The 24637-nt window shown below is 52.6% G+C and overlaps 2 protein-coding genes across 2 annotated transcripts; one reads left to right on the top strand and one right to left on the bottom strand.

The window, feature by feature from the left end:
* The first annotated feature begins 158 nt into the window (after positions 1-158).
* On the top strand, positions 159-4974 carry AAMP (angio associated migratory cell protein). Its single transcript, XM_051786953.1, has 11 exons — positions 159-294; positions 614-766; positions 1068-1187; positions 1321-1460; positions 1554-1698; positions 1862-1945; positions 2170-2285; positions 2644-2747; positions 3229-3319; positions 3594-3748; positions 4012-4974. The coding sequence occupies exons 1-11, from the start codon at positions 207-209 to the stop codon at positions 4085-4087; spliced, it is 1272 nt and encodes a 423-aa protein (XP_051642913.1). The 5' UTR covers positions 159-206; the 3' UTR covers positions 4088-4974.
* Positions 4667-24605, bottom strand: ARPC2 (actin related protein 2/3 complex subunit 2). Its single transcript, XM_051786954.1, has 10 exons — positions 24432-24605; positions 14696-14730; positions 13594-13706; positions 11546-11591; positions 10777-10963; positions 10249-10342; positions 7844-7970; positions 6360-6460; positions 5892-5992; positions 4667-5105 (listed from the first exon to the last, which is right to left on the bottom strand). The coding sequence occupies exons 1-10, from the start codon at positions 24503-24505 to the stop codon at positions 5081-5083; spliced, it is 903 nt and encodes a 300-aa protein (XP_051642914.1). The 5' UTR covers positions 24506-24605; the 3' UTR covers positions 4667-5080.
* Positions 24606-24637: the final 32 nt, after the last annotated feature.

Raw genomic sequence — 24637 nt, 5'->3', positions numbered from 1 at the left:
TGCACGGCCGGGGTGCGGAAAACTACATCTCCCAGAGCCAACGCGCGGGGCGGGGCCGGCCCGTCCCGCTGGCGGAAAAGGCGGGGTCCGCGTGCGGGCGCGGGCCGTGGTTAGCTGGAGCGGGAGGGCGGCGGGCGGGGATTGGCCGGGGCGGGGCGCGCGGCGGAAGCGGCGGCGGCGGCGGCGGCGGCGGCGGGCGGGTCGGCATGGAGCCCGCGGAGGGTCCGGGGGCTCTGGGCCTGCACGGCGACGAGGAGATCATCGAGGTGGTGGAGCTGGGCCCACCCGGGCCGGGTGAGACGGGGCGCCCCGCGCCACGCAACGGGCAGGGCCTGCGGGGGCTCCGGCCTCTCCCACCGGGGCACCGGGCGTGCTGCGGCCCCGCCCCAGTGCCAGGCCCGGCCGGTATATCCCCTCGGCCCGCGGCCTCTCCCCTCGGCCCTCCCCGGCCCCCTGCCGCTCCCCTACGCCGGTCTCCTGGCCGCGGCGGCGTCGCGCATCCCCCCGCTGCCCTGTCCCGCGGGGTTCCCCCCGCTCCCACCGTGCCCCCAGCCGCCCCGGGGTGCCGAGCCGGGCGGGCCGAGAGCCGCGCCTTGACCTTCGCCCTCTGCAGATGACCTGGCCGAGGAGATGGAGGACGTGGACTTTGAGGACGAGGGGGCAGACGAGCCCGATGCCGAGGCTTGGGATTCGGAGGATGACGAGGGGGTGGAGGATGGCATGGAGGCGCAGGACGACAGTGAGGTCACGTTCTCCCTCCACTCGGGTGAGTGCTGGGGCCCCCTCGGGACCTGCTCCCACCTTGGCTTTCCCCAGAGCCAGGGGGTGCAGAGGGCCTTGCCAGGCTGCTGTCTCCCAGCCTTCCTGGGACAGCCATCAGTACTCGAAGCTGCCTTGGGTTTGTTTTTGCCTTACACTCTGGCAGAGAAGCTCTTTGGGCCTCCCACTGTGGCAGCTCCTCTCCCGTGTGAAGAGTCGATTCCCACTGGGTTTGGATCCCCTGGGAGCATCAGGTGAGGTGGGATTGGCCGCTGAGCAATGTAGCCTGTCTTTACTCTCCTGTGAAGCCTCTGTTTTCTGCGTGAGCCTCGACCCCAAGACCAACACGCTGGCGGTGACCGGCGGGGAGGACGACAAGGCCTTTGTGTGGCGTGTGAGTGACGGGGAGCTGCTGTTCGAGTGCTCAGGTGAGCCTGAGGCTGTGCCAGTGAGAGCTGTGTCCCTTCCCAGCTGTGTCTGTCTGGGAGCTGTGCTGGAGCTGTCCTCTTGACCCCCCTTCATGGCTTGGCCTGAGCAGTCTCTGTCCCCTGATGTCTCTAGGACACAAGGACTCGGTCACCTGTGCCGGTTTCAGTCACGACTCTGTGTTTGTGGCCACGGGTGACATGTCTGGGCTTATCAAAGTGTGGCGGGTGGATGCCAAGGAGGAAGTGTGGTCCTTTGAGGTGGGGGACCTGGAGGTGAGTGGTGGAAGCCCTGGTGCCGTGGGGAGCTCCTGGGCCAGTGAGGGGGGGACACCTCCTGTGATGCTGCCTGTCCCTCTCTCTGCCCAGTGGATGGAGTGGCATCCTCAAGCCCATGTCCTTCTGGCGGGCACGGCTGATGGCAACACCTGGATGTGGAAGATCCCCAGTGGGGACTGCAAAACCTTCCAGGGCCCTGCGTGCCCAGCCACGTGTGGCAGGATCCTGCCTGATGGTGAGGCATGGGGGCTCTCTGGAGTGGGGAATGCCACCAGCTCTGTAGCAGATGCACACCCCACTGTCACCATCTGCCCTCCTGCTTCTGCCAGTCTGTGCTGAGTGGGAAGTGGAGGGAAGAGGGGGGCTGTGTCCCCATGCACTGTCTTTGTCTCACCCAGGGAAGCGGGCGGTGGTGGGGTATGAGGATGGGACCATGCGCATCTGGGACCTGAAGCAGGGAACTTCACTGCATGTCCTTAAAGGTAGGGAAAAAGTTTATCACCTGGGGTGCTTCCTATCTGGGGAGTGGCCCCTTCCAGTGGGCTCTGACCTCTGCCTAGGTGGAGAGGTGGCATCCTCCAAAGCCACTGGTGGCTGCTCCTTGCTGCTGGGGTGGTGGCAGAGGCGGCAGGAGGGTGGGTTTTGAGGCCCACTGGGTCTCTGTGGGGATGACACACAGAGCTCATGCCTGCTTCTCACCCCCCAGGCCAGGATGGCCACCAGGACCCCTTGACGTGTGTGGCCAGCAACCAGGATGGCAGTTTGATCATGACGGGCTCTGTGGACTGTCACGCCAAGCTGGTCAACTCCGCCACAGGCAAGGTGTGTCCGTGTGGGCAGGGCAGAGCCAGGAGCACTGGGGACCCCCCAAGCCCCTGTGCCGGGCCAGGGGCATAGCCAGGAGCGCTGGGGACCCCCCAGGGCCCCCGGCTGGGCTGGGCTGGTGCACAGCCATCGGCAGCCGGCAGGAGGCGTCCTCGTGCTGTGGGTGGAGCCGGGGCTGGGTGGTTCCACCGGGCTCCTGGAAGGAAGTTTCTCCAATGTTTGCTCCCAGGAGCTGAGGATTTGGGGCCGCGTCTTGGTCTGCTGGGGATGCAGGCTTGGTCCCGGGTAAGGAACGGGATCTTTGTGCGTCTGGATCCCCTTTCCCCCGGGGACTAGTCAGCTTCCCTCCACACAGGTGGTGTGCGTGTTCAAGATGGAGAGCGTGGCCCCTAAGGCACCCATCGGTGAGGGCGAGGAGGCAGAGTCCAATTCGGTGGAGTCACTGGGCTTCTGTAATGTGTGAGTGTGGGGACAGCCCCTCTTCGGTGCTAGATCTTACAGGAGTTGTCACAGACAGATCCATTTGCATCCTTTGTGCTTGTTCTGTTGCATCTCTCGCCTCTGTCCTCCCTGGCTGGATGTGGAGATCCTGGATCACTTAGGTGTGAGGACAAGAGACACTGGCTGCTCAGTCCTCCTGGCAACTGCTGGGTTTTTGGACTAGCCTGATGGACCATTATTGGGCCAGGATACCCTCCAGACACGGCTGTTTTCATGCCAGGACATTTTCTTCCTTATTAATCTCGGGCTGGTTGTTGACTCTTGCTGTCCCATTGGCTTTCCTGATTGGGGTGTTTCATGGCTCCGGCCATTGGGTTGTCCTTCATATTCTGAACACACTGCAGCCCTCAGCCCAGGGTTTGCCTTCAACCTGGATCTTTCACACACTTCCATCTCTGCTTCCCCTAGTCCCATGTAATGCCTGTTCCCCTCTCTGCAGGATGCCACTGGCTGCTGTGGGCTACCTGGATGGCACACTGGCTATTTATGATGTCTCCACACAGAGCCTGAGGCATAAGTGCCAACATGAGGTACGGCCCTACCCCCTCTCCCTAGGCCTGGGAGGTGGGCTTTGGGCCTGCTGGAGATCTCTCTCAGAGCCCAGGGGCCAGTTCCTGATTTGTGCTTCTCCCTCAGCCCTGGGCTTCCCCAAAGGCAGCTGCAGTCCGTGCACAGAGGATGTGCTTGGCCCTGGGGGCTGGCTCTCCTGTCTGTGTGGATGGCAGACAACATGGGAGGGAGGAGGGGATACGACAGGGGAGCTGAGACTTAGTGGAAGTTCCCACTGTGTCCCCCCTTCCCCAGTCTGGGATTGTGCAGCTGCTGTGGGAGGAGAGCTCGGCCGTGGTTTACACCTGCAGCCTAGACGGGGCCGTGCGGCTCTGGGACGCCCGCTCGGGGAAGATGATCAGCGAGTACCGAGGGCACTCCGCCGAAATCCTCGACTTTGCTGTCAACAAGTGAGCAGGGAATCCCTAGACTCCTTCCCTGCAGGGTGGAGGGACCAGGGGTGGCAGGGGCCTCCAGCCTCAGGAACTCACTTCACAAACTGTCTCTCCTTTGGGTGCCCTTGGGGTTTGGTCCCAAGGTGGGGACAGACACAGGTCCACGCTGAGACTTGAGGGTCTCAAGAGGGAGTGTGGCAGTTCAGAGCTGGGCCAGGAGTGTTGGTTAGGGATACCCGAGGTCCCCAGCCCCATATCTGAGCCCTGTCTCCCCGCAGGGATGCCTCCATTGTGGTGACCACCTCTGGCGACCACCAAGCCAAAGTGTTCTGCGTCCAGCGCCCCGATCGCTAGAACTGTGCCAAGGGATGGAGTCCCGGCACTGCCTGGCGGCTCGTGTACAGAGGGATGATGGAGATGGTGTCACTACCCTTCTCCAGCGTGTGCTTTGTAATTTTCCAGCCTGCCCTGCTTTGCCCTCCCCATCTAGGGGCCAAGCCTGGGGTTTTGTATGAAGATGACTTTTAATTATATAAATTATTTCACTTAATTGGATGCCATCTACTCTGCTTGTTGAGGGGAAGAGGACCTGGGGAGCTGTGCTCCCTCCTCAGGAATCTCCCTGGCATCCAGTCATGGCCTGAGGATCAGAGGCAGAGACCCCCATCCTAGCTCTCCCTGATAGGGGGAAGGAGGGAGCCAGGGTAGGAGAGAAGGGTGCAGATTGCTATTTGAGGGTAGGAGAATCATGCTCTGTGCAGTCCAGGAGTTTCCTAACAGAACAGGCTATTCCCAGACCTGGGCACAGTACCCCCAAGTTCACTAGAAGTCATTTGTTCCACAATACAGGAATTACCTCCCTTGAGGCTGTGACTCCAAACACCCCTTCCAGGGCAAGGCCACATGCATTCACAAGCCAAAGCCCCACAGCCCTTTAAGATAGAAAGATCTCCTTTATTAATGAACCCCAACAGTATTTCTTCAGATACAGGAGTTTTGAACTCAAATACTCAGAAGAAAACAAGTTAATATTGCATTATTCTCATAAGAAATACTGCAACTTATTTCTGGTAACATATTGCAAAGCGAAACAGCTTGAAAAGAAAAAAAAAATTAAAAAAGAAAAGAAATTAAGTCAATCAAACTGGAATTAAAGTTTTGTTTCTTGGAACGATCAAGTCCTCGCAAGCACAGCTCGTTTCTGCAGATTACTCCCCAAACTGTCGTACAGACCCCGATTGCTTGAAATCCTTATGAGCCCACAGAGGTGCAACATTAAAAGCTACGATTATCGGGTAGCAAGTGCCCCAAACTTCGTCCTCCACGGCAGCCTCAGTGACCCCGGCGTTAACGGGTTGTGAACGTCTTCCCCCTGGAAGGATGCACAGAGAGGTCAGCACGGTCCCCAGGGTGGCTGTGGGGCTTGTGGTGGGGCACACACTGCAGCTGAGCTTTCAAAGCAGGCAGGCACTGCTGGTTCAGAACTCAAAAGTGTTTGTGACTGCAGAACCAGTGAGAGGGGCTGTGGGGAGAGGCTACCTTTTGCAGAGGGGACAGCCCTCCTGCCCCAAAGCAGAATGCAAAGGGGACATGCCAGGACACACATTTAGAAAGGACACCAAGGGGCTCTGGGATTAGCAGAGGGTAAGGGACATGAGGGAAACATGTTCACAGAATTGCTCTCCTCCCTCCACTTCACTCTGCTGCTCATTCACAAGAGTGAGCCAGCCAGCACGGTGGCCCGGGAGCACTCCTGGCCCCAGCCAGCAGCTGCAGGAGCTGCAGACACACCGGGCACAAGGACCCAATCCCGTACCCACAAACCCCTAGGGAGGACCTGGCTCCTCCCCCTCATGAGCTGGAGCTGCCCCCAGAGCTGGCCAGCCAACTCTAATATAACAGGGGAAAAGCCCCACAAATGCCACCATGGGCCTGGGGGGGGAAAACACGACACAATGGAGACACCAGGGCTCACAGGACCTGCTGGCACAGGGTTTTGCCACAGACCCAGCTCCTCAAAGGGCATGCAAGGCAGTAAGCTGTGGGTCACCCCCACAGCACCCCAGCTTTCCCTAGACTGCGGTATGCCAAGCTGAGAAGGAGCGAGCTTGCGGCTGGCAGAGAAGTCCAGACCACCAAGCCCTGCGTTGCCACTCACGTGATTGTTTTCATTTCTTTCTTCTCTGCGTCTGGACGGGCACGGTTCAGCACCTTGAGGAAATCTGACGTTTTCGCCCTCATACGCGTGTGAATATAGGCCTGTGTTTCATTAGGACAAAACAGGGACACGTCAGGATCCTGTCTTCATGGCTGAGATTTCAAGACATGTCAAAGCCAGGTCACTCTGAACAATTACCCTCATTTCTGTTGCCAGAGAGGAAATAAACCGGATCCAAAAGGGAAAAATCCTACTTTGCTGCTAGAATGGGAAGCAAATAGGCACTGCCTCTGCCCAAGAGCAGGGAGAAGGTGGCAATGCATCACTTGCCACCCCTGCATGACTGGGGAGGGAATGCCAGACCTGAGTAGGTTCTCAGGAGGCACCCCTGCCCCATGCTCCTCCCCTGCAGCACCCAGGTCAGATGGGCTGAAGCCACCCTGTGTCCCCCAGCCCCGGCCCTCATACCTTTGAGCACTTGATGTGATAGTGCAGGTAGTCCCGGAATGTGTGGATCAGGTTTATGGTGTTGTCTCTGGCTGCAGCATTGGTGTGACGGGGGAACAGCACTGAAAGAAGAGGCCAACACAGACCATTAGTGCCTCTAGAGGCTACCCAAGGGCTTCAGGATCCTGCAGTGCTGGAAACTTCCAGGAGTGCTGTTCTGAATGCCTGCCTTGCTCTCTACAAAAAGCCCTTTACTATGACACGTCCCAAGATTAAGCAGCACTTAATCTTTATATACAAGGCCTAGGAGCACTTTTCCATATCTCCTACAGCAGCCTGGACACAGCTGTGCAGTCTGTGGGATGCAGGCAAGGCCAAGCACCCAGATGGCACTGTAGGAAACTGCATAACGCAGCATCGGTGCTTGGGAGACGCAATCGGAGGAGTCAGCTTGGAGGCAGACCAGAGCAGTCAGGCTGCTCCAACAATTTCAAGATCCAGTCTGCCCTGGGGTCTTGAAATTGTTTGTGGATCTCTCCCTGGCAGCTTGTAACAGAGACAGACTTGGATACAAGTAGGTGGCTCGCTCTTTCCATCAGCTGGTGCTTTGCTAAGTGTCCCACATCCAAAGGCTGAAAGAACTTTTTGTTTGGGTGATGATCTCACCTGAGACTGTCAGATCAGATAACTGGGAAATTGCGTCTCAACAAGCATGAAGTATGTGCCATCCCAGCCCTGCCATTAGACAGCCCTCCCACAGCTGACAGCTGCTCGGACCTCAGGACACCATTCAAGGAGCACCCTCAAACAGTGCTAACTTCACCTTTCCCTGCAGTGTCTGTGCTCCATCTCTGAGCTCCAAACTACTGGCCTGAGAGACCCTAAAGATGCATCCAACCATTGCCCCCAACTTCCCTGGAAGAGACCTATCCCTTTGAACAGGGTAGGGTTTGGACTCCTCAGCACTGCTGCCCAGGGGGAAGTGATGGCTCTACTGGCCACCACCTCTGCAGGCAGGAGAAAGTGGCTCATCAGTGTTTGGCTCACAGCAAAGAGGCAGAGCTGGAGAAGCAGAACTCACTCACTGCCCCACTGCTGCTCTCCAATTGCCCCTGCTGATCAAGTACTGCACAGGTGCCTGCAGCTGGATAACCTACAAATACACTTGCATGAAACCTTTCAAAAGAAACCTCCAGTTCCCACAATATCACAGCAAAGCCACCCTTCCCTTTGCTCTCAAGTACTGAACTTATTCTGTAGGCAGACACTAAACAGCTCACTGTCCACTTCTGTATCTTCTTGCCCACAGCAGAGCTGAGGTGGCCTGATATAGAAAAGGGACACTCCAAAGGGGGTGGACAATACAGAGTGCAACTCTAGAGTCCCTGCAGTCCCCAGTGACCCACTTCAGCATTCAGGAAAGGTGAATTCCTTTTCGTTTTTCATGCAGCAGCAGGAACCTCTCTCCTCCCGAGCACGCCCAGGCCTCAGAGCTGTCTACTTACCAAAGGTGATGTAGCCAATATTGTCGCCAACAGCTGCGTCCGTGTCTTTCAGCTCCAAGGGTGGCTCCCTGTGGCTGAAGAGCACCTGTGGGGCTGTGTGACTGGCCCGGCGACCCTCCTTGAACTCCTGAACAAGACAAAGTGAAGGTGAGTCTCACTGCGACCCTTCAGCAACATGCTGGGAAAGCAAATGGGGTTTCCTCACTCCTACAGGGCAGCGAGCAGAAGGTTGCCCAGCTTTCCCTGAATGGACAGAGTTCATCAGGCCAAACACCTGGAAAACAAGCCTTTTTCCCAGCAAAACCAGCCCCAAAAGGATGGCTATCCTGGGTTTATACATGGCTCTAGTGCAGCCCCTCAGCTGTGTTGGCTTTCAGTGTCACGCCCTTGCCATGGGTGTTTTGTGTAAGGGACACCTCAGTCTGAGCAAGCACACAAGACAGCACAGCTCCTCCTGGAAAATCAACACCATCAATGCTTCCACTGAAAGCGGGCAGTGCCCATCACTCCAGAGGAACGGAAATTCTCAGGGAGGGTTGCAAGGTCTCCATCACACCCAACATAAAGGCTCTGCCATTTGAAAAACCATCTCCCACCAGGAGCCTGCCCAGGCATCAAGAGGCACCTGCAGGGTTTGAAGCTTGTATGTGAAGCTTGCTCTTCTTAAGGCTTCTCTACACCTTGAAACAATACCTTCAGGCAGGGAGATCCCTTCCCCCATAGAACCTCTGACAGCAGCACAACCCCCACTTCACAGGAAATGAACTGTCTGCATTTCAGGAATTGTAAGGACCATCCCTACATGGGGCTGGGAATGTCCAGAGACCATTCTCCTGCCCCAAGGCAGGGCAGCCTCCCCTCTGCTTCACTGACCTCCAGCCCAGCCTACACGTTATCAGCCACCCTTGGCCTCTCCTCTGAGCACAGCTCCCCCTGGGAAGGGCAGGAGCATCCATGTCCCTTTTAGAGAACCGAGTAGATTACTGGGATTTCCTTAATGAAATGCTTAGCTTGCACTTCTGCCTGCTTGTGCCAGAGGGTGAAATGGTTCAAATGGCTTCACTGGTTAGTTAATAGTCACATTTTCTCCATGAGAGCCCAGATGAGCAGCCACCATGCCCGGCTGCCTTATGCAAGAGCAATAGCTGGAGGGAAGGAGCCAGAGTGACTCAGAGTGGAAATTCTTGTGGCTGGGTAGAGACAGGGTTTGCTGCTGTAAAAACCAAGAACTCGGGACATGGAGACTCCGGGACAGCCGCTGCCTTGAAGCCCTGCCATCTCCCCAGGAGCCTCACTAACCCGACTTTGTTCACATCATGCCTCCTTCCCTGTTTTAAAAGCTGAATTCCAGGCTGAGGGATATGCTGGCGGAGAAAACCTCAAAGCCAGAGCAGATGCCCTGCCTGTAGCAAATAAACACAGTGAACAGAGCTGCAAAATAGACTTCCATCACAACAGACCTTGTTCTGATGATGCCCAACACAGGTAAACTGGTATCCACCAAACTGGGCCAGTAACTTGCTGTTCATGAGCCTGTCAGCAGCACAGCCTGGCACCCCTGAATAGGTGGGTTAAAGCTCTTCTATCCCTGGAACACTCTGCAGGGCCCTGCAGGCGGCTCCCCAGGAGGTTCAGCAGACACAGGGTCAGTGGCAGGGATGAAGACACATACCAGCACGCACTGAGCCTCCCCCAGCTGCACGCAGATGTTTTAATCTCCACAGGCTGCACACACAGGCTAACAGACATGCAAAGTGTTCACTGCAAGTCTCTCCATGCTTTCCAGCTAAACAGCAGTTGCAAAAGTCAGCTGAGTGCAGAAGTACTTCGCATTAAAACTGGTTCAAGCCTGCAAATACAGTTTATTCATAGCTCTGAAAAACTCAAATTCAAGAGCTGCCACACTGAGCTGCTGAGTCTTTCTGTAGCATTAGCAGGAAGAAACTTCGAGGTGCAGACAACTCTCAGCTCCATCTCAGGCATGGCATGACATTGTCTCACCCTTCCTCTCTCTTTACAGCCTTCCCACCACACTCAGCTCCTCAGCTGGCGCTGGTGATCCCTACACCACAGCCAGCCACACTACAGGGCCTCAACGTGGCGACTGAAGTATTTACTGTGGTCTTTCTCATCTGTAACACATAATATGTTTGATTGTCCAAATGAGCAAGACTATTAATAAAACAGATGCCAGTGCAAGAGCCAGGAAAATACAATGCCTATGCCTATTAACATGTTCTTCCATCCCAGTGCAGCATGGGGCCCCTGCAAAGCATTTACATGCATTAAACTACCACTGTGCTCACTTCAGCCCAACTTCAGCAGCTTATTTGGCAATGCTGCTTCAAGCAAGAAGGCACCTGAATCGAGGACCAGACCCTTTCCCCGTAATTCAGTTTCCATACCTGCATAAACACCTTTCCGATCACCACGTCATCGTCGTCCTTAAATACTGTGCTGAACACAACTGTGACACGGTCCTTTTTTGCCTCAACATACCTGCAGGTGGGTGAGAGAAGAGAACCCAGATGTGAACAGGAGCTAACAAGATGACCAACTGGACAAGGAAGCAACTGTATGACAAGGTCAAGAAGACAGAACAGCCATTCACAGGCCTGGCTGCTGAAAATTTCCCCTCCCCTGAGACAAGTATTTGCAGGGAGCAAAACATTTCTGTTGGGAGTGGCCAGTTCCTCTCCTGCATGCACCCACAAGTGCTGCCATTAACAGAGACTCTTGTGTAACATTCCAGGAGCCTGAGGCATGAGTGTTACCCTCGCTGGATATTTGTGGAGCCTAGGACAAGCCCTTATTACTCTACCGAAGTACCAAGCAGTAGGATTTCCTGACTTTCCACCACAACCTACAGCTGTGAGCAGGAACAGAGTCCTGACTGCTGTCCGACACCCATGCTGCTTGGTTTGAACACTTACATTGTCTCATCGTCCCTGTAGTGGATGACTGCTCTTTTTTCTCCTTCTTTGCCCTCTTCCTGGAATTTGAAATACTTCTCAAAGACTGAAGCAAAGCAGTTGCGCTTCAACATGCCGGCTTGGTGCACAATAGCATCCTTGTCTGCGGGAAGGTTCTCCAGGTCGTAGAGCAAAGAGACATTGTAACCTGGGAAGGGACAGTCACCAACCTCAATAATCTATGTAGGGCCTTAATGAAGGCAGAGACATTTTCTCTTTAAAGATTAGACACCTAGAGTCCCACCTTTGCCTTAAATCCTCCCAAAAGCCCCAGGGGTGAGTACTTCCCACTCCAAGCATGGCCAGAAGCCATGCCTGAACTCAGCACGTGGTCATGGCAATGCTCCTGGGGCTCCTTCCTGAGCTCCCAGACACACGTGCTGGCTGAACTGCTCCCCAGTTTTTTGCAGTGAGTAGGAAGAGATATTGTCACAGGTAACCATGGTTTTCCTGTGTCTCACAAAGCTTCTTTGAGAAGAACAAAGACCCAAACCCTGAGGAACAGAGGCTTCCTGGAGGAGGGCTGCATAAAGAATTACAGCTTGTGCTGCAAGCTACTTCAGCCCTGACTTACCTAAGACACCTTTTAAATTGCCATTCATGGCACAGAGAGCCGCAGATACCAAGTTCTTCAAGTGCAGCCTTCATATAAGCATTTCTGAGCATTACTTCAGTAATTTTGGAATTGCATTCACACACACACACAGAGTAAACATTATTGCAGGGTTACCTGATTCAGGATTTACCAAGTAGCTTCCATAGACTTTCTTCAATACCTAGAAAAGAAATTAAACATTGAGAGCACAAGCTATCAAGAGTTGTTTCTTCCTGCCATGTTTGGCCTTCATTTAGAAATATCAAATTACATCACCTGCCTCCCCTAGTCTAAGTGAATTTGGACAAGTATTTTGTCACCAACTTCTAGTACTATTGGCTGCTCCTGCTCTAGGGAGAGCTCCCTAAATATCACTGACAGGGGACACGCTAAATAACAGGACTCAAAACTGGAACTTTTTCAAGTTTCTCCTAGTCTTGAGCTTGCATGAAGAAGAAATCCCCTTCCACATAGCAGAGCCTGACAGAACAGATCTGAGGGCTACAACCATTCCTCCCCTTCAAAGGCAGATGCAAAGTGTGCCCAGTCCCTCTCCTCATGGGACGGCAAGTTCACAGGGGTCAGGTGCACCGTGGCCCGGCGATCACCTGCTCTGTCTCAGCTTATTGCACAGGACAGATGGGCATGGAGAGGAGACTGCCAGGCAGCTTGAATGCCTCCCAGAAGCAGAACCGCCTACAACACAGCAAAAACCTTTCTTCAGACATAATCACTGCTGAATTTTATATCAATGGCAATTTCCAACTGAGCCATAGCTCTGTGTCAATGAGGGGGCCGGAACAGGAGGTATTTACAGGGAAGAACACAACAATGCTGTGGCAGAACTGGCCCTCCTGGGATGACACCCACTACCACGTGGAAAGGATGCACAGGCTCTCTGCATGCGAAAACCTCTTCTCAGCAGAGGGCTGCTGCAAGAGATGCCCTTAGCAGGAACCCCACTCTGCATTCTTCACAGTGCGGTTTCACAAAAAAACAGAGCAGAAACAAGCTCCATCATCTCCAGGGAAGTACAGAAAGCAACAGTTTGCTAACTGGAGATTTCAGAATGTAATTTCTATTCAGTCAGCACTTCCAAGGAGGAAGTGCTGCAAGTCCTGCAGAGATCCAGTTTTCCTCTAAAAGTTTAGGAAGTTGCCTTCTACCACTACCACAATGGCTGCTGGTGCACAGTGGTGTCAGCCACTTGACCAGCACAGTGGTTCTCCTGGGATCACACACTGCACTGATCCCCACTAAATATGCTGGGAAGGCTCCATCATTTGGGCTGCCTGACTTACTGTTTGCCAGCAGTAATGTCTTCAGTGGCAGACAATGCTGCTCCTAAAAAGCTCTGCATACAGGAACCAGGAAAGCAGGACATTCAGTCTTATCTGTTCTGACTTAGGTAAGTCTTGCAGCCATTTGCAGGAACTCACTTTGGGTTCAAATCATCTGTTTCTCACCTGACTCAAAATAAACTGAGGGAGCAGTTTCCTTGTTTTCTTCCAAGGATAGCCACCCAGAGGCAAAAGCCTGTTGAAGAGCCTTGGGTGAACCCCATTCGCTACCGTGTGGAGATTTGAAAACTGACTCAGGAACTGAGTCACACTTCCTGCCTCGCCGCCCAACCACAGCTCAGAGAGGCTTCTTCTTTCTACCATAAATGGCCCTCTGCAGCCACAGCCCATTCAACAGGAACTGAGCCTGCAACTCCTCACAGCAGCAGTGAAAAGGGAACCCATCTGCAAATCAAGGTCTGCACACACAGCAGGAGCCCAGCACTGGCTCTCAAGTGCAGTTAGAGTATGAAGAGAAGCACATGGAACCCCAGATCTGTCTTGGTGCCTTCCTTCACTTGTGGGCTCAACACACCAGTCAGGGAAACTATTTCTATATGGTCAGGGTTCACACTAATTTGGACTTGCAAAATTAGTGATGCCTTTTGCCTTTCAGGCTGTAGAGTCATATAAGATGACTACTTATTCATGAGAGAGTGTGGAGACACTTGCCCTTGTCTTCCTGCAAAGTGGGACTCCTGGTTGGCACAGGGCTGCTCCTTTGATCAGTGTGAGATGGGAGTGCAGATGCTTCTCTGAGGGTCAGAGGTTGGATCCATCAACATCGCAAGGGCATTGCTAACCCAGTATTTGTAGGTGTTAGGCCCGGAGATGCTTGCTTACCTCATCAGCACCATGTTCCTGGAGTTCCTTGTAGAATTTCAGAGAAATACTGACCATCACTTTTGTCTTGTCTCCATTGGGGTTTGAAATATGGTAAAGGACTCCATCAAAGTCTAAGAAGCAAGCAAGAAAAATGTGAGGGAACAGGAACCAGTTTCCAGTTCTGAGGAAGGTTTTCCCTGCATGTTCCAGGAACTGCATAAAGCAATACTATTCCTCTTGCTCCAGCCCTCAAACGTACAGCAAGAGAGAAACCCGCAATTAAGGAAAGTGGCAATGTCATGTAGGGAGATCTGTTATCATTCACAGGGCTGAAACAGTTTTGACACCTGTCCCTCACAGAAAGCTTTAGTCTAGTGTCATTTAGCATCCCTGGCAAATCCACTTGTGCTCAATGCAGGATACAAACACGCAGAGACGGGAACCTTCTGGATGGCCAGCACAGAAGTGACTGATGTGCCCACCAGGCCAGAGCTGCAGCCTGGAGGAGAAAACATCTCTGCCAGCAAAGGCAGCTCAGCTGCTGCCTGCTGTGACAGCTTCCACTTCACTGCAGAATGGGCAGGGAGGCCAGGAGGCAGGGAAAGGCAACCCTCCAGCAACCCAGCAAGCTCCTTCCCCGTGGAGCTCTACAGCTTACACAGGCTCTTGATAACAGAAGCAAAAAAATCAGTTGCTGAATGAGCACTTGAACTTCCTTTGCATTTCTCCTCCTGGAGAGCAAACTTCAGGTGATGAATTCATTTTGCCTGTTATCCTGAGCCAGCTTCCTATCAACCCAAACCAGATGGTACTAAAGACCTCATAACAGGGCACCAAGGGCAGGACTGGAGAACAGGCTGGAGCTATGTAGCAGGGACACACCAAACAAAGCTCTGCCACCACTGAACTCACTGCTTTGGGGAAGTTCCAGGGAAAGCAGATAGACTGAGAAAATAGTGGGGCAGCCAACAAAGGCCCAGCTCTAGGGATACTGCAGTGTCCACACCGTCTGCACCTGCCCAGCAGCATGGGCTGACATTGGGCAAACCAGGTGCAGCTGTGGGCGGACTGTTTGAGCCAGTCCTTTGTTCAGAGAAGTCAAGAGAGCTGCAGAGCTTACCTGCAAATGTTACTTCTACTGCCTCTGGTTTATTTCTAAAAAGCAAAGAAAACAAAGGAGATGAGAACTCAAATAGCAGCCTCCAAGCTGTGAAGGAAAGAGGATTAATTTCCAATGCCTTATTTCTCACAAGCAGCTCTTCCTGAAAACCCTCCTATCTCCTGCTGTTCAACTAGTACATAACCTTAAACAAGAGATCTTGGATTTCTCCTCATTCCCATAAGCATGAGTTTTATCCCAGATGACATAAAATAGACCTTGAAGCTGGGACAGGTTGTTATTATTTGTAGTTTATTAATAGATTTTGACATCACAGATTTCCAGTTAGAACTGAGAAAGCTGCTCGTCACTAAGAAGTTCGTTTTCACAAGTGCACACTCTGTACAGATCAGTCATAACACAGGTTTGGGGTCAGAGGCTCTTTTGTAAGGTCCTGCAATACCAGTTCGTGGAAGGGGCTGAGTAATCCTTCCTGACACAGTATCCCCTTTCCATCAACACCAGCTCTGCAAATGCGCTGATATAAGTCACTTGCAGAGAAGACCCCTTTTCCAAGTCCAGGGCTAGGAGCAAACCACAGAAGGAAACTGTCCAGGAGTGAGTTTCATTCTACCCGCCTTCCAAAATGCCCCAACACTTTGCCAACAACCTCTGCAGGAAAAACTGTAGCTCTGGGTTTGCTCTAACACTGCCCTGAGTGGCCTCTGGGATCCCTCAGCAGCAAGGCCCCTCGCAAACCAAAGGTACACCACATCTTACACTGTGACTATGAAGATTAAACTACATCTTAACAAACCCTATTTCCAGGTTGTCCATGATCTGTAGAAGAGTAGGACCCCATCAAAGATGTAACTGCTTCTGGAAAGTAATTTTTTGGGACTGGCACTACATAATGGCTTTCACAGCTCTGAGGGGACTGGTATTATATAGGTCACTCTCCAGCAAGGAATGATGCAAAGGTATCTCCACTGCTGAGAGCAGGGGTGAAAAATGAGCAGGGGTAAAAATGGCAGTCTGATACTGTTGTTTCACATCATATCTCCACTTATCTTTCAAAAGTGGGTGGTAATTAACAGAGTACAGGCTAATGCTGCTGCTGCTAACATAAATCTAGTCTCTAACAGTTCATTCATACCTGTCTGAACCAACATAGTGAAATAACTCCTTAAACCAAAGCCCGTGATCTCAGCTATGTTGCTGCTGCTGCCCAGAGACAAGCATCAACCTTTTTGCTGAAACTTGTTCTGTCCACACACTCGTATGGTGCTGGGTACTGGCTACACCTCAGTACATACACTGAGAAAGGGGGAGGGAAGTGATGATTCAATATCTACTTTCCCAAATCATATTCTGTAAGGATTTAAATGATTTTATCTCAGCAGAAAATACTGTTCTTTCATCAGCTTTTCTGCAGTCAGCCTTGCTCCTGGAAGGCAGAAATGACCACAATATGCTAAAACTCAAGTTGGGCAATACAAGGGAGACTAAAGCACTGAACATCACTGATCCCAGACCATGCACCGAGTCAACATTTTACTCTAGTGGAAAGGGAGGAATTAATCCCCAGACAGAGATCCTAAGTAGAAATGATGAGGTGTTGCTGCTTCTTGAAAGTGATTACCTGTGAAAGGCAACAGCTCTTTTTTGTCTGAAGACTGGGGAGCCTCTGTCTTTTGTGCCACATCCCTGAAGATAAAAACCACACACTTGAAAGAAGCAGTGCGAGCGCACCCAAAGGAGGTCCTTTAGTTTAAGAGTTGTGCCAGCTACCTGTGACCTCTCTTGCTTTCATCTCCACTTCCCAGCTGGGCCTGAGACAGGCTCAGTGGACATCCCTGGTGGCACATTTAGCTTGGGCTCTTGGAAAGGGGAGCAATTCCCCAAGCTGCATCCAAGGCATTTCTGCTCACTGAGGACTGCTCAGAGCAAAGATGAAAGAAAATCCCACTGATCCCACTCGGTCAGTCGATGCAGACATGTTCTTCTTTTAGAGCACCACACTCAGACGTGGGAATCAGCTTGGATGGCAGTATACATTTTTATAAAAAAAGAAATCTATGTAGGAAGCTTTAAAGATAGCACAGCCAGGCACATGAGAGCTAGGAATATTAAAGAGGAGACATCCTTAAACCCCTGTTCCATCTTCTCAGAGTTATGCCTTTCAAACCCCATTTCCCATGCACATGGAGCTGACACCTCCCGGAGCGCCGGCTCCCAGAACAGTCCTCTGAACACAGCACCTCCCTCTCATAAATGCAGGGAAGCAGCTGACAGCCAGCGCACTGGAGTGGTTTTGCCGAGAAAGGACAATTCCCTGTTTGCCCGCCCAGTATCTCGGGGGATGGTAGGAAGATCACTGGTCGCATTATTGAAGAAGCCGAGGAGACCACGTACCCGGAGCCGGTTGATGGCTCTGCACGAGAGCCTTTGTTCTGCACACAAAAGCTCACCGCTAGCACGGCCGGTTTTGGGCCTGTCTTCGCGCAAGCATCTTCTCTTACAGAAGTTATTTTAACAAGTGGCTCAGTTCCGGTACTTGGGGATGCTGAGGAAGGGAGATATTTAAGGGAAAAGCAGGTAACTGGGCAGAACTTCGGGTGCTGAATATTCAACTGCTTCCCTGCACAGCCTCACTGAAGCGAGGGCTCACGTGAGAGGAATACAGAGCTCCTCACAGCCACGCTGGCACAGTCACCTACGCACGGTGAGTTTTCTGCCTCGCCGGGAACACACCTGAGTAAACCCAGGCCTGGCCTGGCCCAAGGGAGGACAGGGAGTGTGGCTGGGAGCAAAGTGAGCTCTCTTAGCCTTTCACAGTTAAAGAGCTTTACAATCACAAAGTTTAAAGTGCTTCTATTTATTTCTCTGGCTCATCTCACCATAACTACCCTGGCTACTTGAAACGTTTCTACAACAGAAAAACCACCCCTTTTGCTACCTGAATTGTGGTTCCCCCAACAAGAAGTCCCCAGGCAGAAGACAGAGGAGCTCACCAGCGTCTGTACTTTCTGGATGAGTGACAGTGCTGCAGGTCTCACGCACATGATCACTTCCCCTCGACCTTCCACCAACCCCATCTTCCGCTCACAGAAATAGCAGTGGAGATGTGCTGAACACCCTGTGGAGGCACAGCGTGTCCTCTCTGTGTTCAGCCCTCCCTGCTCTTGCAAAGGCTCAGCGCAGAGGACGCACAGCACGCCTGGGACCGAGCCTGCATCACTGCAGGGTGGGTACCCCTTACTGTCAGGTTAGTGGCGCAATCCCAAAGAGCTCTGCCTGGTCCAGCATGCTCTGGCATCCCGTGCCTCTGTGACGAGACCCTCCACACCCACAGTGGGAATCGGCAGTTTAGCAGCTCGGTGCAGAGTGACTCTAAATCCCAGCCATCTGTAAGTCCCAGCCAGACTGTAAATCCCAACCGGGCAGACAGGAGTTCAGTATTTGGGGTTCACTTCTACCCCTGATTCAAGTATCTGAGAAACAGACTAAGCCTAGCTAGGCTCAGAGGAATTCAGACAGAACAGCCCATTCACTCCTGGGGCAGAAAGCTGCTGTGACCCCTGCAAGCTCCTTACCCATCAATGCTACCTGAACCACAGCCTCCCCCAGTAATCTTCCCTGTTTGCTACCCTCTGCCCCAAATGGACAATAAAACCAGCTCCTAGCAGGAATAACTTAATGGCTTCTCTCTGCACTAAACACTGAATCCAGACCAGACCTTTCTGCAAACCCCTGCCTGAACTCTGATGCTAAAATGGTAGCTGTTCCCAGCAACAGCAGCAGTCCGTTTTCTGATAACACTTATCAGGTTTGAAGTCAAATCCACACCAAATCCCACCTGCCCTCTGCTTGTAACAATAAAAGACCCAGACAGATTTTATGTCTTCTTGCCTGCATTCCTCCTATTCATCTCCAAATGGCTCCTACACCCTGTCTATCTAATACAGAAGCAGTTCCAAATCAGATTTTTCATCCCGGCAGAACATCCATGTAGAGTCACAGTGCCCGTGGAGAGATGCCAGTGAGCACTTAAGAGCAATAGCAAATCTTTTTTCTGACAGCATTTCCTCTATTTTGACTCTGACAACTTCCAAACTTCCTTGTTTTATTCTCAGGCCACAGATGCACTTAGCCATTTGTTACAATAAATTTAAGACCAATGAAGACTTATAATGATTATACAGAGCCTTCATCTTCTGTATTAAAAAGACCTAGCTGCAAATTTGGCTGACAACCATACTGAAGCATTTCCACATCACAATTAAGGCCTGTACCCAATAATGGAGAATGGCAATTATTTTAAAAGCTGCAGGCATGCAGATACTCTAATCTCTTGCCCCAGAGGAGGTGGGGAAAAGGGGTATTTCAAAGCTTAAAGCTTCAAGCAGAGCTTTCACATCACTGGAGTCGACACACAGTTTGGATAAAGGGAGCCAGATTCAGTGACAGACTGCAGGCTCTTGCTACAGAAAGGTCACCCCAATAAAAAAAATTATGAGCAGTGTCTAAAATTATCTGAACAGTGCCTCCACTCCTGAGCCCTGCTCAGCTAACAAAAGCTTCCCTACGTAAGCCGCAGGAGCATAAGTAATCAAAGAGCTCCCATAGCTCTGGCAGCACACCCACCACGAACTCGAGCAGGAGTGCTCTGTCAGGCACAGAGCAGTGTACGGCACCCCCACAAGTGCCAGCTCTCCCCTCTCAGTTAGGTGATCTCCTCGTGCCCAAGCTTTTCCCTTGATATGTGCCCAATAGCCTGGAGGAGGCTGGCTGGTAGGAAGGCAGTGGGATTCACAGCAAAGCACAGCTGGTCCTGCAGCACGGAGGCACAGGCAGATCCCCTTCCAGCCAAGTATTCGTTCCAGTTGTGGGTAGGTATTCCACAGTTCCCCACTGGAGTGATCCAGAACTGTGGCAGATCTCTGGGGAAGGGCCTCATTTTGCACACACTATTCACTGTGTTTCTTTAGCATAGTGATGGATATCTACTCTTCTCTGGTGTCAAGCACTGGTGGCTGCAGCAAGAACCACTCTCTGAGAATAAAACAGTGCAGGCCCCTCTTGGGAACCCAAGATGAAAACTGAAGCTGGAGCTATGACAGAACCACCTGTGAAAGCATAACACTTTGCAGATCTTGCTTCTCTTCCCTCCTGTGCTGTTGCTCAAAAGCAGAGCACTGCCTAGTTCCAGCCAGAGGTGGTTCACAATCCACCATTAATGCAGTCACCTTCCCTGGTGGCTGAAGCAGGATGTGTTGTGCCTCAGAAGCTATGCTCAAACACCTACAGCACCCTCAGTGAACATGGACAGCCAGGGTGTACAAGTGCTGCCCATGCCAGCTGAACCCAAGGGTACTGCTTTTTGCCAGCACCATTGCCTGAGCACACATCAGAGTCAGGCAGGTTGAGTTTCAGCAGGTGAGGTTGTGGGGGGAGATGTGCAGCTCCAGGCTGGGCTTGTGAGGACAATGAGCCAGCACCTGCCACTGCTGCTGAAGGAGGGAGACCTGATCCCTGCTCTGTGGCTGCACCATGGCAAGCAGTCGTCAGACAACGAACGGGATGAGGAAACTCATTTAGGCTAAAAATACCCAGTTTTGCCTGTTTAATTTTAACCTAGGTCACTTCCCCAATCCTGTTTCCCTTGAAGCCACAAAAATGCCTCTGTCAGCAAGAAGGAAGGGGTAGCAGAGGAACAATCTCTGGTTTTGATGGGGCTGCTGAGGATTCCTAAAGCACCAGAGCCACGTATGGCCACAGCCACTCTCGCAGGGAGTTTCTTAGTGGTGCCCTGCAGAACTCAAAGCTCCTCTACCCTCCCAGCACAATTGACAGCCTCCAGACACTCCTTGGTCTCCCCATCATGAACTCACTTTGCATGTCACATCACAAACACCAAGTTCACACTGCCTGGTTTCACCCAGGGCTCAGCCTCGCTGTCTGAAAGGCTCAGCTCCGCAGCCCACGAGCACCAAGTGACCGCAGGCGGGAAATACCATCAAGCAGGCGGGTGCAGCTTCAGCCCAGCTCACAGGAACTGCTCTGCACCAGGGAAGTTCAGGCTTCAGCTGATTTCCTATGCAGCTAATAGTCATGAAGCTTTGCAGATTTGTACCTACTAATAGCTGTAAAGAAACCAACAATTTGATTTGAGATTCTCTTCCCTCCACCCCCAACCCAGGAAAAGGCACACTGTTCTCCAACTATGCAAATTTGTTTTCTTTTGCACAGTGGGTAAAAAATAAGTAACGGTTTGAGATTGATGATTAATTTACCAAAGATTTAGGGCAAGCTATGTATGACTGGAAAATCAAACCCTGAGAACAAAGCCCTGTGCCACACTTTCACTGGGATCAGTTAAATTAGAGCAGGACAACACTGGATAGCAAATCTGTTTTGGGAAGGTGTTCCTCCCTGGGTGCTAAACAGAACAAGTATTCACCAGACACAGAAGACAATAATCAAAATGTTTTACACTTACAGTGTTTGTGGGGATTTTTCCTCTCTGTGTGGTTAGCAAAGGGAAGCAATGATGAGAAACAAAAATTTCCAACTGGTAGAGCTCATGCCCTCACATCACATTTCTATCAGAAATGGGAAAACCCACCTGTGACTCCAGCTTCTAGGCAACTTCCCAAGTACAAATGAATTAGTGAAAAGCTTATGGAACAGTTTATTCTCTTGACACCTACAAAAGCTTTTGAGCCACCCTCATTTCAACACACTTATTTCCATGTACTGACCAGGTATTCCCACACTGCATCAGTTCAATGCTTGAAAGCTTCAGCAGCAAATTCCTAACTCAAGTTATTTCAACAGATTCTGGTAGGTTTAGACCTTTGTTTTAAAATGTGGTTGGTTTAAGAGAGTGGATTTAAACCAAGAAATTACAGTATTAAATAAAGAAAAAAACCAACAGATGCACTTAAGTCCATAATCTGTTACCACCTTGATCTAAATATCACCTTTCAATGGTGGCTGTCCAAGGAGGTGAGATATTATCCCATTTACAGGTGGATGCTGCCAAGCACCAAGGACCTTGTCAAGGGAGGACGCTCAGAGGTGGGTTAGGCCCTGCCTCAAGTTCTGCTCTCTATTCGAAGTCCTGCCAAGGTACCTTCCATGCTGGGAACTCCAGGGACAGCTGACGAACCTCCACGCAGAGCAGATTGGAACATATAATATACAACAATAGTGTTACGGCAGTAATTAGCTCCAAGTTCTAGATGTGACCTAGTTCTATATGACATGGTGAAAGGTGGAGTGTCTCCCACCTGACAGTCCAGGAAAGCTCGGTAGGGACCTGCCATACCATGGCCACACTGCAGCCATGGGAAGCAGAGGGGAATGACATGGCCCATGTCACAGGGCAAGTCTCTGGCAAAGGATTTGGAAAGAAACCCCACCCTGCCCCACTCCCAGGCTGTTGCTGAAGCCACCAGGCACACCTGGCTCCAGGACAACCACTGTGGACCAATCCCTGCATTGCATCTGCTGCACTCCTGGGTTAGAGTAAATAATGCAAACCCAACTCTGCCCCAGTGTCCTGACTCGCTCCTCCCAGTCACTGAATCCTTCAAGGTTCGACCTTGCCCTGACTGTCCTGTCTTCTTCCCCAAGACACACCTTGGAACAACCATCACCAAAACAGTGAAGTACATGAAATCCCTTCCTGCCTCCAGGATGAGCACCACAGGAACGAGCCCAGAGCTGTGGCCGTAGGGAAAAGAAATTTCACATGAATAAATATTGCATAACACCCATTCCTTAGAAAAGAGAGAAAAAAAATGCACCTCACTGTGCTGCACTTGCCTGGACAGAAGGATCCCAAGCACAAGCACATAAGAAAATGCAGAAGTAAATAACTTCCTCACCTCCAGCTACACACTCACGACACAAAACTTATCTAGAAATGACATCTAAAGAACACAACATGCCATAGATGACTAAGAGGCAGAAGCAGAGCACCATCAGCTGCGCTACGGATAGATCCAGGAACAATTGGTACGTCAGGAAAGCGTGCCAACGCGCAAGTGAGGTGGCTCTGCTGCACAGCAAAATGGAAAAATTGGGAGTCTGCAGGATGGTGCAGGGCGAGCAACGCCAGCTCTGCTCACATGGAGTCAGGGTTTTGGGGTGCATTTAAACCTGCAAACTGCCCCCTCCACATTCACACCAACACAGGGACACGCACACATTCTTCTCTCTCCAGCAGGAAGAGTGCCTCGGAACAGACTTGTGATGGACAAGCTGTCCTGACGCACACTATTAACCTTGGTACATGCTGTACTTTCTAATGGATGCAGCTGCAATGCCACAGTGGGCACCTGGGAGCTCTCTCTTCCCAGTTTGGTGCCTGTGCTCCAGGGAAACCTGTTGCATTAAATGATCAGTCTCAAGAAGAATCAACATCTGGGATCAGCTCGGCTATCAGCAGCCCGCGAGACTATTTTATGAAAAAACCACCAAAACACCAACCTGAGCAAGAAGTCAACTGAGAGTGTGGGGAAAGCAGAGGAAGTGGCCTCTGTCAATGTTCGGCATACAAAAGGTTGAGAGCTTCAAAAAATCGCTGGAGAAAAAGGTGATACAGAAAAAGGCACCTGCCTGGGGGGGGTCCTTTCCCGGAGCAGCCTGAGCTGTGCTCTGTGAGGCGCCAGGGCAGGCTCCACCCCAGAGATAACACCACGGCGCTTTGACTCTCAAGGCTTAGTCTCTGTACAAAGGTGTCTCGGCCAGCACACAGAGCAGCGAGCCCACAGGCAGCTCGGCGGCAGATTCATACGTTCATATGCAGAGACTTCCTTCCAAGCTAAGCTGTGCCTTCACAAGGATCTTTACAGCCCTGGTGCAACACTCACAGTAAAAAATCACCAGCTTCCCAGGGACTCAACTGTCCCAGCAGAGACGCAGGTGCAAACCAGACCCCCCAACCCACACCCAAGGCCAGGACACCCACCAGGCTGGCACCAGGGGCCGTGGCTGACCCGGGGGCCTGCATTCCTCCTCCTCGAGAAAGCAAAGAGGGAGAAAGCTGGAATGTGCTCCCCACCCCCAAGGTGAAAGGCCGAGGCCGCGACTCGGCACCACAGGCTTCCTGTTCCTCGGCTCCCCCCACACATTCGGTACCAGCGCTGGCATCACGCCGATGAAGTCTGCACTACCCAAAGCAAACAACCCTGCAAACCCACCTTCCTCCCTTCCCAACTTCCTCCTTGTTCAGGCCCTGTCCTCCAGCTCTGCCTCCTCAGCTCATCTCAACACTGCGATGTCAAACACCCTTCCCAGATCGCTCCTGCTCCTCCGGAGCTCCCTACTGCCCCATCAACCACCCCACTCAGCCCCACTCTCCCCTCTCCACTGTCTGTCCGGCTCTGCTTCTTCATTCCCCAGGCCTTCCCTCTGCCCATCCCCGCCGCCCCCAGCTCAGCTTCCCCACCCCGACCACCCTCCTCCCAGCCCCCGCACCCTGCAGGCCCCCACCCCGTGCCCGCTCTGCCCTCCCCGCTTCCCGGGTAGCTCAGTGCCCGCCGGCCCGGTGCCACCCCCCGGCACGCTCTAGCTCCCCATCCTGCCTTGTCACCATCCCCACCCTCCCCCGGCACGCCCCGCCGGCCTCTGCCCCGTGCCCGGGCGGCGGGCACAGCTCCAGCCCCGCTCAGCCGTCGCCGCGCCCCCGCCCCTCCCTCAGCCCGCGGCCCCGTCCCCGCCCCGCCCCGGCCCTCCCTGCTCCTACCCTGCGGCCGCGCCCTCGAACTTGAGCGTGAGGGTCTCCTCGATGATGCGGTTGTTGACCTCGAGCAGGATCATGTCGGTGCCGGGGGGGCTCTGGGGGAGCCGAGCCCGCTGCGCGCACCGGGGACCCGCCCGACCCTGCGCCGCCGCTTCCGCTCTCGCGCGCGCGTCACGTCCGGCCCGGCGCCGCCGCGCGCGCAGGCCCCG

The sequence above is a fragment of the Manacus candei genome, unplaced genomic scaffold, assembly GCF_025592945.1.
Source record: "Manacus candei isolate 608988 ecotype Guabito, Panama unplaced genomic scaffold, ASM2559294v1 h1tg000023l, whole genome shotgun sequence".
In the NCBI taxonomy this organism is placed as follows: Eukaryota; Metazoa; Chordata; class Aves; order Passeriformes; family Pipridae; genus Manacus; species Manacus candei.
The sequence above is the reverse complement of the archived record's forward strand: the minus strand, read 5'-3'. Positions and strand labels throughout refer to the sequence as shown.

What these genes read in the sequence shown, in the direction of transcription:
- AAMP (XM_051786953.1), top strand. Translation starts at nt 207, where the DNA reads ATGGAGCCCGCGGAGGGTCCGGGGGCTCTGGGCCTGCACGGCGACGAG. An exon ending in TTGAGGTGGGGGACCTGGAG is followed by an intron (nt 1,461 to 1,553) that starts GTGAGTGGTGGA and finishes CTCTCTGCCCAG; the next exon opens with TGGATGGAGTGGCATCCTCA. An exon ending in TGGCAGGATCCTGCCTGATG is followed by an intron (nt 1,699 to 1,861) that starts GTGAGGCATGGG and finishes TGTCTCACCCAG; the next exon opens with GGAAGCGGGCGGTGGTGGGG.
- ARPC2 (XM_051786954.1), bottom strand. Translation starts at nt 24,505, where the DNA reads ATGATCCTGCTCGAGGTCAACAACCGCATCATCGAGGAGACCCTCACG. An exon ending in TTCGAGGGCGCGGCCGCAGG is followed by an intron (nt 14,731 to 24,431) that starts GTAGGAGCAGGG and finishes TTTGCTTTTTAG; the next exon opens with AAATAAACCAGAGGCAGTAG. An exon ending in AGGAACATGGTGCTGATGAG is followed by an intron (nt 11,592 to 13,593) that starts GTAAGCAAGCAT and finishes TTTCTTTTCTAG; the next exon opens with GTATTGAAGAAAGTCTATGG.